The sequence below is a fragment of the Otolemur garnettii genome, unplaced genomic scaffold (genome assembly GCF_000181295.1).
Source record: "Otolemur garnettii isolate 467f Iridium unplaced genomic scaffold, OtoGar3 scaffold00024, whole genome shotgun sequence".
Classification (NCBI taxonomy): domain Eukaryota; kingdom Metazoa; phylum Chordata; class Mammalia; order Primates; family Galagidae; genus Otolemur; species Otolemur garnettii.
In genome coordinates this window covers 13,350,406-13,367,449 of record NW_003852419.1, presented here as the reverse complement: position 1 = coordinate 13,367,449, position 17,044 = coordinate 13,350,406, and the positions used below count along the sequence as shown (strand labels likewise).

General features: G+C 38.6%; 1 protein-coding gene across 4 annotated transcripts in view; it reads left to right on the top strand.

The window, feature by feature from the left end:
- Positions 1 to 17,044, top strand: part of PPP4R3B (protein phosphatase 4 regulatory subunit 3B) — a 63,760-nt gene that overhangs the window by 4,734 nt on the left and 41,982 nt on the right. For all 4 annotated transcript variants that reach the window (XM_023512097.1, XM_023512098.1, XM_003787931.3 and 1 more), the window contains exons 3-4: positions 7,421 to 7,519; positions 15,564 to 16,187. In XM_023512097.1, the coding sequence (XP_023367865.1) occupies positions 7,421 to 7,519; positions 15,564 to 16,187 (723 nt within the window). The remainder of the gene's footprint in view (positions 1 to 7,420; positions 7,520 to 15,563; positions 16,188 to 17,044) is intronic.

Here is a 17,044-nt window from a genome sequence, read left to right as displayed (position 1 = left end):
GGGGCTGGGCTCGAACCCACCACCTCCAGCATATGGGGTCAGCACCCTACTCCTTTGACACAGGTGCCCCCCAGGTGGGTTTTTTTTTTTTTTTTTTGAGATAGAGTCTCACTGTGTCACCCTGGGTAGAGGGTCAGCTCACAGCAACCTCAAACTCTTGGGCTTAAGCAACTCTTGTCTGAGTCTCCCAAGTAGCTGGGAGTACAGGCATCCACCATAACGCCCAGCTATTTGTTGGTTGTAGTTGTCATTGTTTGGCAGGCCTGGGCTGGGTTCAAACCTGCCAGCCCCGGTGTATGTGGCTGGTGCCCTGGCCACTGAACTACAGGCGCCGAGCCCTGTTGAAGAGTTTTTAGCACAGCAATGTCATGATCCAAAATGATAATGTCAGTCTGTGGAATTGAAGAGCAAGAACACGTGGGAAATTGGGAGTTTGCTGCATAGTCTAACCAAAAGACAGTGCTGGGTTAGATTAGGGTGATGGAGACAGGAAAGGTGGATGGGTTTTTGAGATATATAGACAAAGTAGAATTGACATGCTGATGGATCAGGTGTTGGTATCAGGAAGATCCAGTAAAGCGGAAAAATAAGCAATTGGAAAGCTAGGGAACCAGAAAAATGCCTTGTGTTTGGTCTCTGGTCTTACCAAAGACCAAAATTTCAATAAAGAAAGGAAGCCTAGACAGTAAATAAACAACTTTCATATCTAGCAAGATAAGGTTGAAAATATGCTCGGTTTTGGTTACAAGAACATGACTGAGCTGAAAATGATACCTTTATCTATTTCCTAATTGGCACAATAATCTAATAAAATTAGGGTTGTTGGGAGTCCAACCTGATAGCGATTGTGGCAAATAGCCAAATTGAGTATACCAGAAGGAAAGAGATTCCTACAGTTTTTGAGTGCTGCCTTTAAGTTACAGCATGAATTTGTAATGAGTTTCCCAATTTTAGTACTGTAGCTCAGATACAAGAATAGAGAAAGTGAATGATTAGATTGGAAAGATTGGGTGGGTAGTAGAGGGGCTTTCCGGGCGGTGGTCTGAAACAAGACTGAGAAGGAATCTGAGAGATTGGGAGAGGTCTGTCTTATTCAGGGGTCCAGACACCCTTAGATTAATCTGCTATAGGGAAAAAGTTGGGAATCGAGTTGTTTAAAACTTTGTGTTCTTTTAAACTTTTTTTTTTTTTTTTGAGACAGAGTCTCACTTTGTCTCCCTCGATAGGGTGCTATGGCATCATAGCTCACAGCAACCTCAAACTCCTGGGCTCAAGCAATCTTCTTGCCTCAGCCTTCCAAGTATCTGGGACTACAGGTGCTCTGCCACAATACCTGGCTATTTTTAGAGATGGGGGTCTTGCTTGGGAACTCGTGAGCTCAAGCAATCCATCCACCTTGGCCTCCCAGAGTGCTGGGATTATAGGCGTGAGCCACCACACCTTGCCTCTTTGTGTTCTTTTAGAATTGGTTCACATTTCAAATACGATGTAGTAGCAGAATTCTATGTGTGTTTATGCTTAGAGTTTTTAATTCCATTAATTTCCAGCTATGTGATTTTTTTTGAGACAGTCTTATTCTGTCACCCTGGGTAGAGTACCATGGCATCATAGCTCACAGCGACCTCAATTTTGTTTTTTTTTTCTTTTCTGGAGACGAGTCTTACATCGTTGCCCCTAGTAGAATGCCATGGCATCATCTCTCACAACAACTTTAACCTCCTGGCAGTCCACCTACCTTGGCCTCTCAGAGTGCCTAGGATTACAGGTCCTGTGACACCCAGCAGCAACCTCAAATTCTTGGGCTCAAGTGATCCTCTTGCCTTAGCTTCCCAAGTAGAGGGGACTACAGGTGCCTTCCACAAGGCCTGGTGGTTTTTAGAGATGGGGTCTCACTCTTGTTCAGACTGGTTTCCTGAGCTTAGGGAATCCACCTGCCTTGATCTCCCAAAATCCTAGGATTACAGGCATAAGCCACTGCACCCAGCCCAGCTATGTGACTTTTGAACATATTTTCTCTGAACTTCATGTTTGTGAATTTTTTTGGTTTGGGTTTGTTTTTATTTGTTCTTTTTTTGGGGGGGAGGGGGTTGGAGATAGGAACTTACTCTGTCCCCTGGGTTAGAATGCATCATCTTAGCTCACTGCATGTAACCTCAAACTCCTGGGCTCAAGCAATACTCCTGCCTTAGCCTCTGCTTGGCTTTTCTTTCTTTAATTTTTGTTTAGAGCAGAGGTTCTCAACCTGCAGGTCGCAACCCACAGGAACTGTATTAAAGGTCGCAGCATTAGGAAGGTTGAGAACCACAGAGACTTTCTCACTATGTTGCCAGGTCTGGTCTTGAACTCTTGGCTTCAGTCATTCCACCTTAGCCTCACAAAGTGCTGGGATTATAGACGTGAGCCAGTATTCCCAAGCTAAACTTCATCTTTTAAACAGATACTATACCTACCTCACATGATAGTTGTGAGTTATTTATGAAAAGTGCATTAGTACAGTACCTAATTACATATAAGCTCAGTACGAGAACTGTATGCATAATCTTACAATCCTGAGGTAAGCAGGATTGTCCTCTTTTCCAATGAGAAAGATAAAAGTGGTCACAGGTATGTTGCACAGTGAAGCTCTGAGTGATGCACAGTTTCTAATGCTAATGCAGGGTTGTTCCCTGTGTATCAAAATACAGCACAGATTTTGGGAAAACAAGGTAATTACCACTATTTGTAAGCAGTGTCATCGTGTCTGTCGTGAACTGTATATGTTGTATGGTTCTGTATTTTTAAAACTCCAGCTCAGAAAGAGTTTAGGTCAAGGAAAGGGACTACTGGAGGGTTAGATGTTGCATTGTTTGATGAATATCACTTCCAGATGTTAAAATTAACTCTGAATCTCCAAATAGAATTTATAAAATACTCTGATGTCTCTGTTTTTGTTTTTTTTTTTTTAAATAAGTATTCCTATTGCAAACCTAACGCTCTATCTGTACTGAATTTTGTGAGAGAAGTTAAGGGCAAAGATAGTTTGGCAATTAGTAGAATCTCAAGTATTTCATGACTCTGAATTTTATTCCTGTTTATGAAATGATTTGATACTATGGGGGGAAACTGAAAGAGATAGTCCCTTGATGTTTTAGACCCTTTAAAATGTATATGTCACAGATGGTTTTGTGACTATGATTTAGAAACTGGAAGCTCTTCCCCCCCCCCAAAGGTGTTAATATACCAAGTTTTAAATACAATTGTAAAGCGTCATTTAGACCCTGGACTAAGAATAACTGGTTTAAATACTATTGGGGACAGGCATGGTGGCTTACACTTATAATCCTAGCACTTTGAGAGGCCAAACCAGAAGCATCACTTGAGACCATGAGTTTGAAACCAACCTCAGGACCATAGTGAGACCCTGTTTCTACAAAAAAATATAAAAAATCAGCCAGGCATATAGCGCATACCTGTAGTTCCAGCTACTGTAGAGGCTAAGTGAGGAAGATCCCTTGAACCTAAAAGTTTGAGGTTGCCAAGAGCTCTGACGAAGCCAGTGAACAGAGCAAGATCCTGTGGATAAATGGATAGACACGGGAGGAAAGGAAAAGGAAAGAAAAAAAAGGAAGAGAGGGAGGAAGGGAAAAGAAGGAAAAGAAAGAATTGGACACTAGAATGTTTTTAATGTAGAAGTTTGAAAACAACCTTTTCTTACAGTAACACTACATTATGACAACCTAATTTTACTAAGGGCTAAATTGTCAAAGCTTCTCTTCCCCGGCCTATTTCTTACTCCTCTTATGAGCTTGCACACAATCATCTTTTTCATCCTTTTAAAGGACCTGACCAAATGTAACTGACTTTTCTTTTTTGAGACAGAGTCTCACTTTGTCACCCTCAATAGAGTGCTATGGTGACACAGCTCACAGCAACCTCCACTCTTGGGCTTAAATGATTCTCTTGCCTTAGCCTCCCAAGTAGCTGGGACTACAGGTGCCCACCGCAGCACCTGGCTATTTTTAGAGACAGGGTCTGGCTCTGAGCTCAGGCAATCCACCTGCCTTGGCCTCCCAGAATGCTAGGATTACAGGCGTGAGCCACACTGCACCCGGCCTGACTTTTCCTGCAAATTCATTTGTAATAAACGCGGACTCCATAGAGACATGATGTGGTAGTTAAATGTTTTAGTTTAGTAGAGGAAAATTCTTAAGTTTCTTTTCATTTGAACAGAGGCATTAATAATGTCCCAAAGACATGAAATCATTTGCCTTGCACAAATGAATAAAAAATGTAATAGCATAATGGTTGAAAACACGTTGTTGTGAAAAATTCACCTCGGCTATCTCTAGGTTTTTTGGATTGTCAGTATTTGACACTTTTCTTTCCATTTTAAGTATTCTTGTGCTACCTCTATGCTCTCTCTCTCTCCCCTAGATTATTTTACTCTGACCCTTGCAATGAACAATTTTTAGCAGTGTTCCTTCTGGGTATTGCATTACTGAAGCTGTGGGGCGGGGGTTGGGGGTAGAGTGGAGTTAATCGCCCATTTGGAGTAGATAAATAGAACAGAGAGCTGGAAGGTTCCTAGTCATGACACTTTCCTGTTCTCTTTTAACCAATTAGAGATATACTTAGGTCATTTCCTAAATCTGACTTATCAAAGTAATTACCTGTGACCCTTGTTAAAAATAAGAATTCTTAGAATTCACTCCAAACCTGCCCCCAGGGGAGAGAAATGGGAATCTTGTTTTTAACCATTCCTCAAGGTCAGTCTTCTTTGCATTGAAAAAGAACTCTAAATATAAATCATACTTGGTTTCTGAGATTTTGACTAGATCAGGGAAAAGAAGTTAGGTTACAAATGAGAAGGAAGGAGCAAAAGAAAATGATGATGAGAAAGGTAATTATCTTAATTCGTAAGATTTCATTGTGTACCTGGACCTTCTTTCAGAAAGTGGGTTGAAGCCAAAACAGAAGGGGTCTTCATTGGCTGGATAAAGGGTTTTGGGTTTCATTCAGTAGTACTATATAGCTAAACTGCCTATAGGTCTCCAAAGTAGAATGCATAATAGGAGAATTAGGGTTTGCGAAGAAACCTTCTGTTTATGTAATTTATCAAAAGAAGATGCTGGATTTTATTAATATTTAATAAACAATAAGTCAACTGGTAAAGAATCAAAACTATACATGGTGTTCTAAGCAAAGACTATTTCCATGAAAAGTGTTTCAAGCTGTGAAATTTTGAAATATACTTTTGGTCTTTGTCTAATTTCCTGGCACAGAACTCACAAAATCTTGGAATCTTCCAAGTGATAAAAGTATCTTTCTATGTGTTGGTGGATGACTGGCTGTCCCTACATAGTTTCAGAAAGGAGGCTGGTCACTGGAAAAATCTAGCATGATTTAAAGGTTGAGACCTTTAGCCCTATCCCCCAACAACCTCTGGGGAGGGGAGAGAGATTGAAAGTTAAGTCTGTCACCAGTGGCCATTGATTTAGTGAAGCAGGCCTACATAATAAAGCATGTATAAAAACCCACACATGCTGGGTTCTGAGTGAGGAGAGCTTCCAAATAGCTGAAGAAGTGAAAGTTCCCAGAGGGTGCTGTGCCTGGCCTATAGCTCACCCTGTGCCTTTATTTGTGTCCTTTAAAATATCCTTCGTATTAAATATGTAAATGTAAGTAAGTGTTTGTCTGAAATACTCTAGTAAATTAATTGAACCTACGGAGAAGGTTGCAGGAACACCAATTTACAGCTGTTGGTTGGAAGTACAAGTAAACAACCTAGAGCTTGCAATTGGCATCAGAAGTAGGGGGCAGTCTTATGGGACTGAGGCTTCAACCCATGGGATCTGATGCTATCTCTGGGAAAATTTAGTGTCAGAATTGAATTGAGGGACACCCAGCTGGTGTCCATTGCAGAATTAGTTAATTGGTTGTTGGTGGAGAGAAGTCCCTATACATGTCTTGGTAACCAGAGGTCACAAAAACATTTTGTGTTGTGCACTTGTGGTAGGAGAAACTGAGTTTATTCCCATATTTTCAGACTCACCTTTGGTGAATTATTGTAACCCATATATGTGAGTAGGTAACTACTCACAAATACTTTCTAATTCTAACCACAAAATGGACAAGCACCCTAAAAAGCATTGATACTAATATAAGAGTGAACGATAATGATCAAACTGATTTTTATACTCCTACTGTAAGCTATTTGTCAGCTATGTGACAAAACAAACAGTGATGTGGTAGGGCTGACAAGAAAGTGCCCCTCCCTAAAAAGGATAATTTTATATATGTATTTATATCCACTGTTACGTCTGGGTATGTTATGCCCTGAGTGTATATTGGATCTTAAAAATGCTAATAGACAGTGCAGTGGCTCACACCTGCAATCCTAGCACTAAGGGAGGCTGAGGCAGGAGGATCCCTTGAGCTCAGGAGTTTAAGACAAGAGTAAACAAGAGTATGACACGAAAAATAGAAAAATTAGCTGGGCATTGTGATGGGTGCCTGTAGTCCCAGCTGTTCCAGAGGCTAAGGCAGGAGGATAGCTTGAACCCAGTTGTTTAGGTTGCTGTGAGCTAAGATGCCACTGCACTCTACCCTGGGCAGCAGAGTGAGACTCTGTCCCAAAAACAAACTGACCAATAATATAGAACCATGTCCTTCCAACAGTTAAGATTTTATCTTTATATAAGCTGTTGTCCTGGGTAGAGTACTAGTGGCATCATAGCTCACAGCAACCTCAAACTCTTGGGCTCAAGGGATCTTCCTATGTAAGCTTCTCAAGTAACTGGGACTACAGGTGCCTACCACAGTTTTTCTGTTTTTAGTAGAGACAGGATCTCCCTCTTACTCAGGCTGGTCTCCAACTCCTGAGCTCAAGCAGTCCACCCACCTCACCCTCCTAGAGAGCTAAGATTACAGATGTGACCAACCTGCCTGGCCTAGTTGCTTACTTTTAAACCAATGGTTCTCAGCCTTCCTAATGCCATGATACAGTCCAAAGGGGTCTTGACCCACAGCTGTTGTAAACAGTTGATAACCAGTTTAAAAGGAAAGGTAAGCAGATAAATAGTTAGCAAATAGAATACCTGAACTTCTGGAAACTACAGAAAACAGATGGATAGAATGTCTTTATTACAGTTTTGGCCAAGAGTCACTAGCCTTTCCATTAAATATTATTTTGACAACATGAGCCAGAGTCTACTAATTTGCTTTAACATTTTTTGTTTTAGAAAATTGCAGAATGTCTTTTTAGTCCTGAAGCTACTATTTCATTGCCAATGTATTACTAAAAATGTCAAGCATGTATATATTAATTTCATTTATCAGAGAGCATGTCATTGTACTGTTTCCAGTTTTCTTGTTTTTTATTTGAACTTTATAGATATTTCTTTTCTAATGTGATGATGAAGAAATCTTTATTTTTAAACAGGATACATTAATTGTTTGGTCAGAAGCTGAGAACTATGACCTGGCTCTGAGTTTTCAAGAGAAAGCTGGTTGTGATGAGATTTGGGAAAAAATTTGCCAGGTAAGATTGTTTTTATGATGTTTAACTTTTGTTTTCATGTGTTCTTGAGTTGTTGTTTCCTTTTTAACTTGCAAGATGTTTCCTTTTTACTTAGACTGGAGAGATAATGTCTTAGTGTGAGGTTCAAAAACAACCTGGAAATTTTTTACTTAAAAATTTAAAAGCCTGGCTCTGGACCTGTAGCTCAGCAGCTAGAGTGCCAGCCACATACACCAGAGCTGGTGGGTTCGAACCCATCCCGGACCTGCCAAAACAATGACAGTTACAACAAAAAAATAGTCAGGCATTGTGGTGGGCACCTGTAGTCCCAGCTACTTGAAAGGCTAAGGCAAGAGAATTGCTTAAGCCCAAGAGCTAAAGGTTGCTATGAGCTGTGATGCGACAGCGCTCTTACAAAGGCAATATAGTGAGACTGTATCTCAAAAAAAAAAAAAAAAAAAAAATTAAAAGCCAAAAATCAATTTTGTCATAATTTTACCACACCACTGTAGATTTCAATAGCACATTTTCATAATTAGTGCCCTGTAGAATGGCAAGATCTTTAAATAAATTAAAAGAGGATTAAGTACAGATTTTTAGGTTTTGGGTTTTCTTTTTTTTAATATTTGGTCATATGTTTGCCTAACCTTGAGCCAGACAGTAATTATCAGAAGTATTCATGACTCACACTAGTCTGAAAGTAGTAAGTTATCTTGATTGCTCATAGTCAGTTACAAATATAACTTCTCATTCTACTCATTACCCCCTTCTCTCTACTGCACTTGGCTGGTCTTAAGAAAATGAAAGTACTTATGACTTCATCTCATGTGGAACTTACAGTGTAACAGAGCATTTAGGAATGTGGTAACTCTTAAGTAACTAGATTTTATTTATTTATTTTTAATCTTTATATAAGCTGTTGTCACTCTCAGTAGAGTGCTGTGGCATCACAGCTCACAGCAACCTCAAACTCTTGGGCTTAAGCGATTCTCTTGCCTCTGCCTCCCAAGTAGCTGAGAATACCAGTGCCTGCCACAATGCCCAGCTATTTTTGTTGTTATTCTAGTTGTTTGGGCTGGGTTCGAACCGGCCAGCCCTGGTATATATGGCCAGCACCCTAACCACTGAGCATAGGCACGGAGTCTAGAATTTTTTTTTAAATAAGCTTTTTATTTTATAATAATTTTAATTTTGTAGAAAATGTGAACAGAAAATACAGAGAATTTCAATATACTTTTCCCTGACAGCAGCATCTTCCCAACTGCACATAGGACAGTAAGATTACTATCTTATGTTAATGTGACACATTTGTCATAGTTAGTGAGCTAATATTAATATATTATTATTAACTAAAGTTAATGCATTATCCATATTTCCCAGCTTTACCCTAATGTCCTTTTTCTGTTCCAGCATTCCACGTAGGATACCATATTGCATTTACACCAGTCTCCTTATCTCCTTAGCCTTCTCTTACCTCTGGCAGTTGGAAATCATGACCTTCATGTTAACTGCCTTTTTAGTTAGTAGGCGATAACTTTTATTGGTTACTTAATACAATCTTTTGTAATTGGGGGGTTTTTTGTTTTTAGCCACTGCCCTTTTCATTTACACGAGCTTTTCTGTCTAGTGATTCTTGTCACTAAAGGTTCTTCAACCGGTTTCCTGGATATGACCACAATCCTTTTTTCCCCTTCATCTTCCCAATAACACTGCCACACAGTGGCTCAAGAAAAGCATGTGTGAACCTTCCTAACCTATTGGATAAGGCTTATTTGACACATGGCCCTCGGTTACTAAATTTCTCTTAATCAGAGTAGGTGCTTTGTTTCTTTCCTCATATCTTAATACCCGTCAAGCATTATTAAGCATTATTACTATAAATTAGTAAATAGCAGAATTCTAGCTGATAAGCAATTGAAATCAATAACCAGTAAATGTGATTTTGCAAGGTGGATTGCTTGAGCTCATGAGTTGGAGACCAGCCTGAGCAAAAGCAAGACACCATCTCTACTAAAAACAGAAGAACTGAGGCAAGAGAATCGCTTCAACCTAAGAGTGTGAGCTGTGACATCATGGCAGTCTACCCAGGGTGACGAATGAGACTGTCTCAACAACAACAACAACAAAAAAGTCAGACTAAAAGGTGGCCAAGAAGCTCAAGGTGGATAGTGGAGAAAGTTGTAACATTCCTCCCCCTCAATCTAGAAATTTTAGTAAGGAACAACCAACAACAGCTCAATAGATGACCAAGAATCAGAATTGCCAGATGAAGACTGTTGATGGGAAAAAAGAAAGAGAACATGGTCGTCACTCATCAGTAGCTGCGTGGCAGGCCATGCAGAATGGGGGAAAAACATTTTCCAGTAATCAAAATTGGAACTCGAGCTTATCAAGTTCCAGCTTATGTAATTTTTAAATCTCAAGGTAATCAAAACTGTGCTGGAACCAAATGTAGTGAGCCACCATCACCAAATGTTCTTCCCAAACCTCCAAGCCACTGGGTTCCTATTTTCTTTAATCCTTCAGATAAGGAAATAATGACAGTTCACCTTAAAGTACAGGTGTAAAGTAAGATAAAGTACTATTGTTTAAATTTAGGTGTTTACATATAGTAGACTGGTCTGAAACAGATTCACTGAGGAATCTTTTTGTGTAGAAGTAATTAATGTAAAAAAAAATAATTAGACTTCATTTCATTTGCTTTATGTATTGTATGCACTGTGATGTAATGGTAGTAAGTGCAGTGCAGCCTAAAGTAACTAAGTATTTGGTAATAAATATTCTCAACTGAGTATCTTATAAGTGAAACTTTAAATTTGGAGAAATGGTAAAGGAATCAACTTTCTCTGTTGCTCTTTTGGGGGGGGAATAGTAATTTAAGATTATCATTCATGGTTCTCAGATTGAGTTAGTGAATAGGATTATAAACATTTAGCTAAGACATGCAAGGATTGAAAACTAGTTGAACATATGAAAGCTCAATATACTAGAAGCAGCCACGCCAATAATAATGCCAACAACCTAATGTACTGCCAAAAGAAAATGTGAATTTTTCTTTATTTTACTTTTATTTATTTATTGAGACAAGAATCTCACTCTGTCACCCTGGATAGAGTGCCCTGGCATTATCGTAGCTCACAGCAACCTCAGGCTCTTGGGTTCAAGTGATCCTCTTGCCCCAGCCTCCCAAGTAGCTGGGACTATAGGCGCCTGCCACAATGTCCAGCTAGTTTTTCTATTTTTAGTAGATACAGGGTTTCAGTCTTGCTCAGGCTGATCTCAAACTCCTGAGCTCAAGCAATCCACCTCCCTCAGCCTCCCAAAGTGCTAGGATTATAGTCATGAGCCACTGCTCTGTGAATTTTTCTTAATAAGTACATTTTAGTACATTGTATAGTGGTAAATGTGGAAAGGGTACTTGAGACTTATTAGAATGAAGCCCTATTTTTTAATTCAGTGGGTAGGAGTTTACCAACAAATGCACCAAAAGCATTTTTTATAGAAACAGTATTTAATGGTCACTGAATAGCTTTAAAAATATATTTTTGTATTATAGCCCTGCATATGCTATTCAGACAGTGATCTGGCCTCATCATTCCTGCAAAGCCTGCTTAAAGTGGGGAATTGTATAATGTGGCAATTGTTAAGTACCTGGGGAGGAAAGAGTCATGTAAATACACGTAATAAACTTAGAGCACGTGTAACGTTTTCTTGGCCTTTATCCTACAAAAATAGAATTATTTTAGTATGAATTTACTGAATATAAGACCCTGGACTGTTTTTTTATACTATGGCCTAATTGTAAAGTTCCAAAAATATTTTGTTTTTAAAGTTTGCCCTTGTACTAAAGTGCCAATGTTATGAGTAATTTTGGTTGTAAAATTAAACCAAAATAATTGATTTTATCAAAATAAAGTCTAGTGTAGTAAGTTTTATATTACAACTAAAAAGATTTAAATTGCTAAGGCACTCCTTATTTTTAAGAGGTGAAATGCAGTATGGGTCTGTTTTTTTTCCCCTTTAAGCCCAAGGCGTCCCTCTAACCTTTAAAGATTCATTTCGCTTTCATCAGTTCTTGCAACCTGTGATACAGTGTTTAAGAGTAAGGTGCCTGCAAAAGATGTCATCTCTCGCCTCGTATTTTGATAACATGTTTTACCAACTGTTAAGGGTAAATGCTAAATATACCAGTTTGACCCAGTAGCAAGTTAAAAGAAGTGTGTGGGTGAGTTAAGAAAAATTGGCTATTCAATGTTCTATTTCCCTTTTTTTTTTTTTTTGACATTTATAAGGAAAATAGCTGTTGTTCTCTTAACTAAATTTATATGAAATAATATTGCCTAAGTCAAATTTTTTTTATTGTTGGGATTCATTGAGGGTATAAGAAATTAGGGCCTAAGTCAAATATTGATATCTTAAAGTCTATATAGTACTTAATGTACATAACAAATTTGAAGCATGAAATTTAAAAATAAAATTGTTTTTTCTCCCCTCCCCCCCAAGAATAACTTTTGACAATTTTAAATTCCTGAAAAGTGATATTTTATTTTGTATTCTTCCTCTTCTCCCTAATGCCAACATGGCAACTGACACATACTGTATGTGTACTCAGTATACATTTAATAAATGAATAATACAGAAGTCAGACATACATACATCTTTTTTAGAACTAGGGTGTTGATTTCCATATCTGCCAGAACCCATATGTGGTGGGTAATATGTTCCAGTGATCAGCTCTTTAGATTGTATATCTTCTCATACTTCTTCACCTACTATTTAACATATATTCTTGAATATACAGATATTCTTTCAGACTTTGTATATTTGCCCTGGAAATTTTTGTTGGAATTTGTTTTGTACTCTTCTCACTCATGTAGTTGAGGTCATCCCCGTGGCCACTTTCCATTTCAATAATTCATTCAAAAGACTTGAAGAATTCAGCAATACTGTCAAACTCATTGTTGTAGTTTATTACAGTGAAATGATTCAGGTTGAATTTACTATTGGGATAAGACACACAGGGCAGGGTCTAGGAGAGTTGCAGGCTTGAGCCTCCAGTTGTCTCTCAGTAGAGTCAGACAGCACTTAACTGCTCCTGGCAGTGATGTATGGCAACACTTATGGATTATTACCAACCAAGGAAGCTTACCCAAACCTTTGTGTCCAGCATTTTCATTGGGTGTCTCTCATATAAGCATGGCTGATGGCCCAGGTGGCTGATCTTATTTTTCAGCACTTCCAGGGGTCAGGGATACCTTCTGATAAGACAAAGGCGCATTTATGAGGCAGGATGTTCTCATGTTCAGAGTTTTCTTCTCAGGAAGAGTTGGAAAAGGGCCAAACCTTTCTTTAGGCAAGAGGCCAAACCTTCCTTCCTTTACTGCCTAAGCTACCCCTTGACCAAGACTCATACACTAAAATGGTATTTGTCTGAGCGTATGCATTTAATACAGCAGTTATGGTAGTAAGACAGGTAGTATTAGTAAAAATAGTATAAATATGCCTTATTTTGGAAGAGCCTTTATGAGGTAGAGATAAATCTAAAGAAATGACTAATCTGTCCTAGAAAGCCATGACATACTTTTTATATTTTTGTACAATTTGATTACTCATTCCCTTCCTTGTTCCACAGTTTATACCTTATGATAAACTTGTACAGAACTGTTTAGCATAGAAATTAAAATTAGCCAATAGTTAACAAAATCTAATTCTTGTTTAGTCCAGTCACTTTATATCACCATTACATCTCCCAGTACATTGATCAATATTATGAGATTTGTAGTACAGAAGGTAGCTCAATCAGCAATATAAGTGTTATACCACATCACAGTATAGTAATAGATGTAACCTGAAAGGTGAGAGTCTAGATACTGGCACATTGCTCAAATCCTGCTTATTAATAGTTCATCCAGTTCATCATCATCATATTGTATGACAAAACTACAGAGCAATGTCACTCTTCAAAATTTACAGATTTCCATTCAATTTTTCAGGTTCCAAGCTGAGCAGGGGTGGTCTTGGCAAATGTATGGCTTTGTTATTCCAGAGATCTGGTACAACTAAGCTAACAGACAATGTCATCTCTTACTCTGAGCCTTTCTTGAGTCACCAGTTAATACTGAATTTCCCTTACAGCATTACTCCTTTATTTTTTCCATTGCCCTCTATTACATTTCTCCTTCTCTCCATTTTTCATTGATTTTTAGGTGAACTTTCCCACCTTTGGAAGGGATGTTAAATTTGGCCATGCTGCTAGTCCAGCAAAGTTAATTCTTTTTTTTTTTTTTTGAGACAGAGCCTCAAGCTGTCCCCCTGGGTAGAGTGCTGTGGCATTACAGCTCACAGCAACCTCCAACTCCTGGGCTCAAGCGAGTCTCCTGCCTCCGCCTCCCAAGTAGCTGGGACCACAGGCGCCCGCCACAACGCCCGGCTATTTTTTGGTTGCAGCCATCATTGTTGTTTTGGCAGGTCCGGGCTGGGGATTTGAACCCGCCACCTTTGGTGTACGTGGCTGGCGCCTTAGCCGGTTGAGCTGTAGGCGCAGAGCCAGCAAAGTTAATTCTTTACTGCACAATTTAGCACTATACTTGTAAGACCTAGAAGGAAATTCTTCTGAGTTTGTAAGGCATTTTATGTGAACTGCTTTTATAACTTTGTTACTTATCCTTTCCCTTATAATTATGTGTCAATTTCCCTAAGCTTACTTTTGATGAGAACTCAGATACACAAGAAGGTGTATCTAGTATGCATTGGTGTATCCATCTACGACTCTCTAAGCTCTTAGATCTTTGCTTCATGTATTATTTTAGTGACCTTGAAAACTTTTGAAATTTGCTCTACTCAGAATATTTGGGATATTTTGAGATACAGAACAGTAAGGATAGTTGCACTCTTATGTTAAAAAGTTAGAAGGCTGAGGTGGGTGGGTTGTTTGAGCTCAGAAGTTCCAGACTAGCCTGAGCTAGTCTGGAAAAAAATTGAGAGACCCTGTCTCTAAAAAAGTAGGCAGGTGTTATGGCAGGTGCCTGTAGTCCCAGCTACTTGGAAAGCTGAGGTAAGAAGATTGCCTAAGCCCAAGAATTTGAGGTTGCTGTGAGCTATGACACCACCGCACTCTGCCAAGAGTGACAAAGTGAGACTATCTGAAGAAATAAAAAAATTGTTTTTAATTTAAAAAAAAGTAAGGATTTTGAAAAATTTTATGACGATAGTATTGTAAACGTTTTTGTTATTAAATAGAGTAATTCATTATAGAAGAAAATTTGTTAGTAGTGTTTATCTTGAGCTGTCAAGCAATCCTCTTGCCTCAGCCTCCTAAGTAGCTGAGACTAAAGACATCCACTACAGTGCTGTGCTAGTTTTTCTATTTTTAATAGAGACAGGGTCTTGCTCTTGCTCAGGCTTGTCTCAAACTCCTGAGCTCAGGTGGTCTATCTGCCCCAGCCTCTCATAGTCCTGGAATTATAAGCAGGAGCCTCGACATCTGGCCGCAAATGCCATTTTTTTTTTAAGAGAATTTAAAAGCAGTTTTAGGTTCACAGAAAAGCAAATATTTTCCAAAAGAAAATTTCAAAAGTAATTTAAAGAAATTGTATTTTTTCACTCTGAATATATGAGGATGATTTAATTTTGTTTGAACTTAGTAGTTTCCTTGTCAAACCAACGTAATGATGTGGTAAGTTACTTTACCTAGGGATGGTCAGTTTATTATAAAGAACTGTTCATGGTTATTACATAACTTAATAACCATGAATCTACGTAATATCAGCTGAAATGTTCAGGTTATCAGCAATTAGAGCTAATCTCAAGTTATAAGTTGGGAAATTTGTAGATGAAATTTTCTGTAGTGATTGAGTTAGGCTCAAATAGTTGACTGAAAACTTTGTGTATTTTCCCCTACTGTACATCACTGACTAGCAGTGACTATGTTACTAGTATTGGTTCTTTGTAAGGTATTTTTACTGAAGGTCACTGATTTCATTTCTAAGATTTTGAGTTATTCTCTTTTTTTCTTTTTGTTTTATTTTCTATTTTAAAGTAACTGGCTATGCTTTGGTACTTTTAGGTTCAGGGTAAGGACCCATCAGTGGAAGTCACCCAGGACCTCATTGATGAATCAGAAGAAGAACGATTTGAAGAAATGCCTGAAACAAGTCATCTGATTGACCTGCCCACGTGTGAACTCAATAAACTTGAAGAGATTGCTGATTTAGTTACCTCAGTTCTCTCCTCACCTATCCGTAGGGAAAAGCTGGCTCTGGCCTTAGAAAATGAAGGCTATATTAAAAAACTACTGCAGCTGTTCCAAGCTTGTGAGAACCTAGAAAACACTGAAGGCTTACACCATTTGTATGAAATTATTAGAGGAATCTTATTCCTAAATAAGGCAACTCTTTTTGAGGTAATGTTTTCTGATGAGTGTATCATGGATGTCGTGGGATGCCTTGAATATGACCCTGCTTTGGCTCAGCCAAAAAGACACAGAGAATTCTTGACCAAAACTGCAAAGTTTAAGGAAGTTATACCAATAACAGACTCTGAACTAAGGCAAAAAATACATCAGACTTACAGGGTGCAGTACATTCAGGATATCATTTTGCCTACACCATCTGTTTTTGAGGAGAATTTTCTTTCTACTCTTACGTCTTTTATTTTCTTCAACAAAGTTGAGATAGTCAGCATGTTGCAGGTAAGTAAACTGAGGTATTCTCCACTCTGTTTTTAAGTATTTAGTTCTCTTAATTATTTAAGCTGGTGTTCATGTCCTTTTTTTCTTTCTTAAATTAAGATTTTTGGGTTTTGTTTATATGTATTATAAGTATTAAAAAACAAACTTTATCTTGTGGTTTTTATAAAGGGGAATAAATTTTTAATGAAACTTTTTACAGTTTTAGATGGTTTATAATGCAGCTGGTATTTTCATTTGTTTGTTTGTTTGGGGTTTTTTGAGACAAGAGTCTTGCTCTGTCATCCTGGGTAGAGTGCCGTCGTGTCAGCCTAGCTTACAACAACCTTAAACTCGTAGGCTCAAGCGATCCACTTGCCTTAGCCTCCCCAGTAGCTGGGACTACAGGTGCATGCCACCATGCCCAGCTGAAGTCTCATTGTGCAGAGGCTGCTCTCAAACTCGCACTCTGAAATTATCTCCTGCCTCAGCCTTCCAGAGTGCTAGGATTATAGGCATGAGCTACTCGTTTCTTTTAATTTAATATTCATATTTTTTAAATTGAGAAAGGCCAGGCATTGTGGTTCATGCCTGTAATTCTAGCACTCTAGGAAGCCAAAGTGGGAGTATAATTTCAGAATGGGAGTTTGAGACCAGTCTAAGCAAGAGGGAGAGCCATCTCTACAAAAAAAATACACATACATTAGCTGGCCGTGGCGAATTGTACATGTAATTTCACCTACTAGGGAGGCTGAGGCAGGAGGAACACTTGAGCCCAGAAGTTTGAAGTTTCAGGGAGCTATGATGATACCACTTCACTCTAGCCAGGGCAACACAGCAAGACTCTGTCTCTAAAACATAGGATGGGATGGGATAAAAGA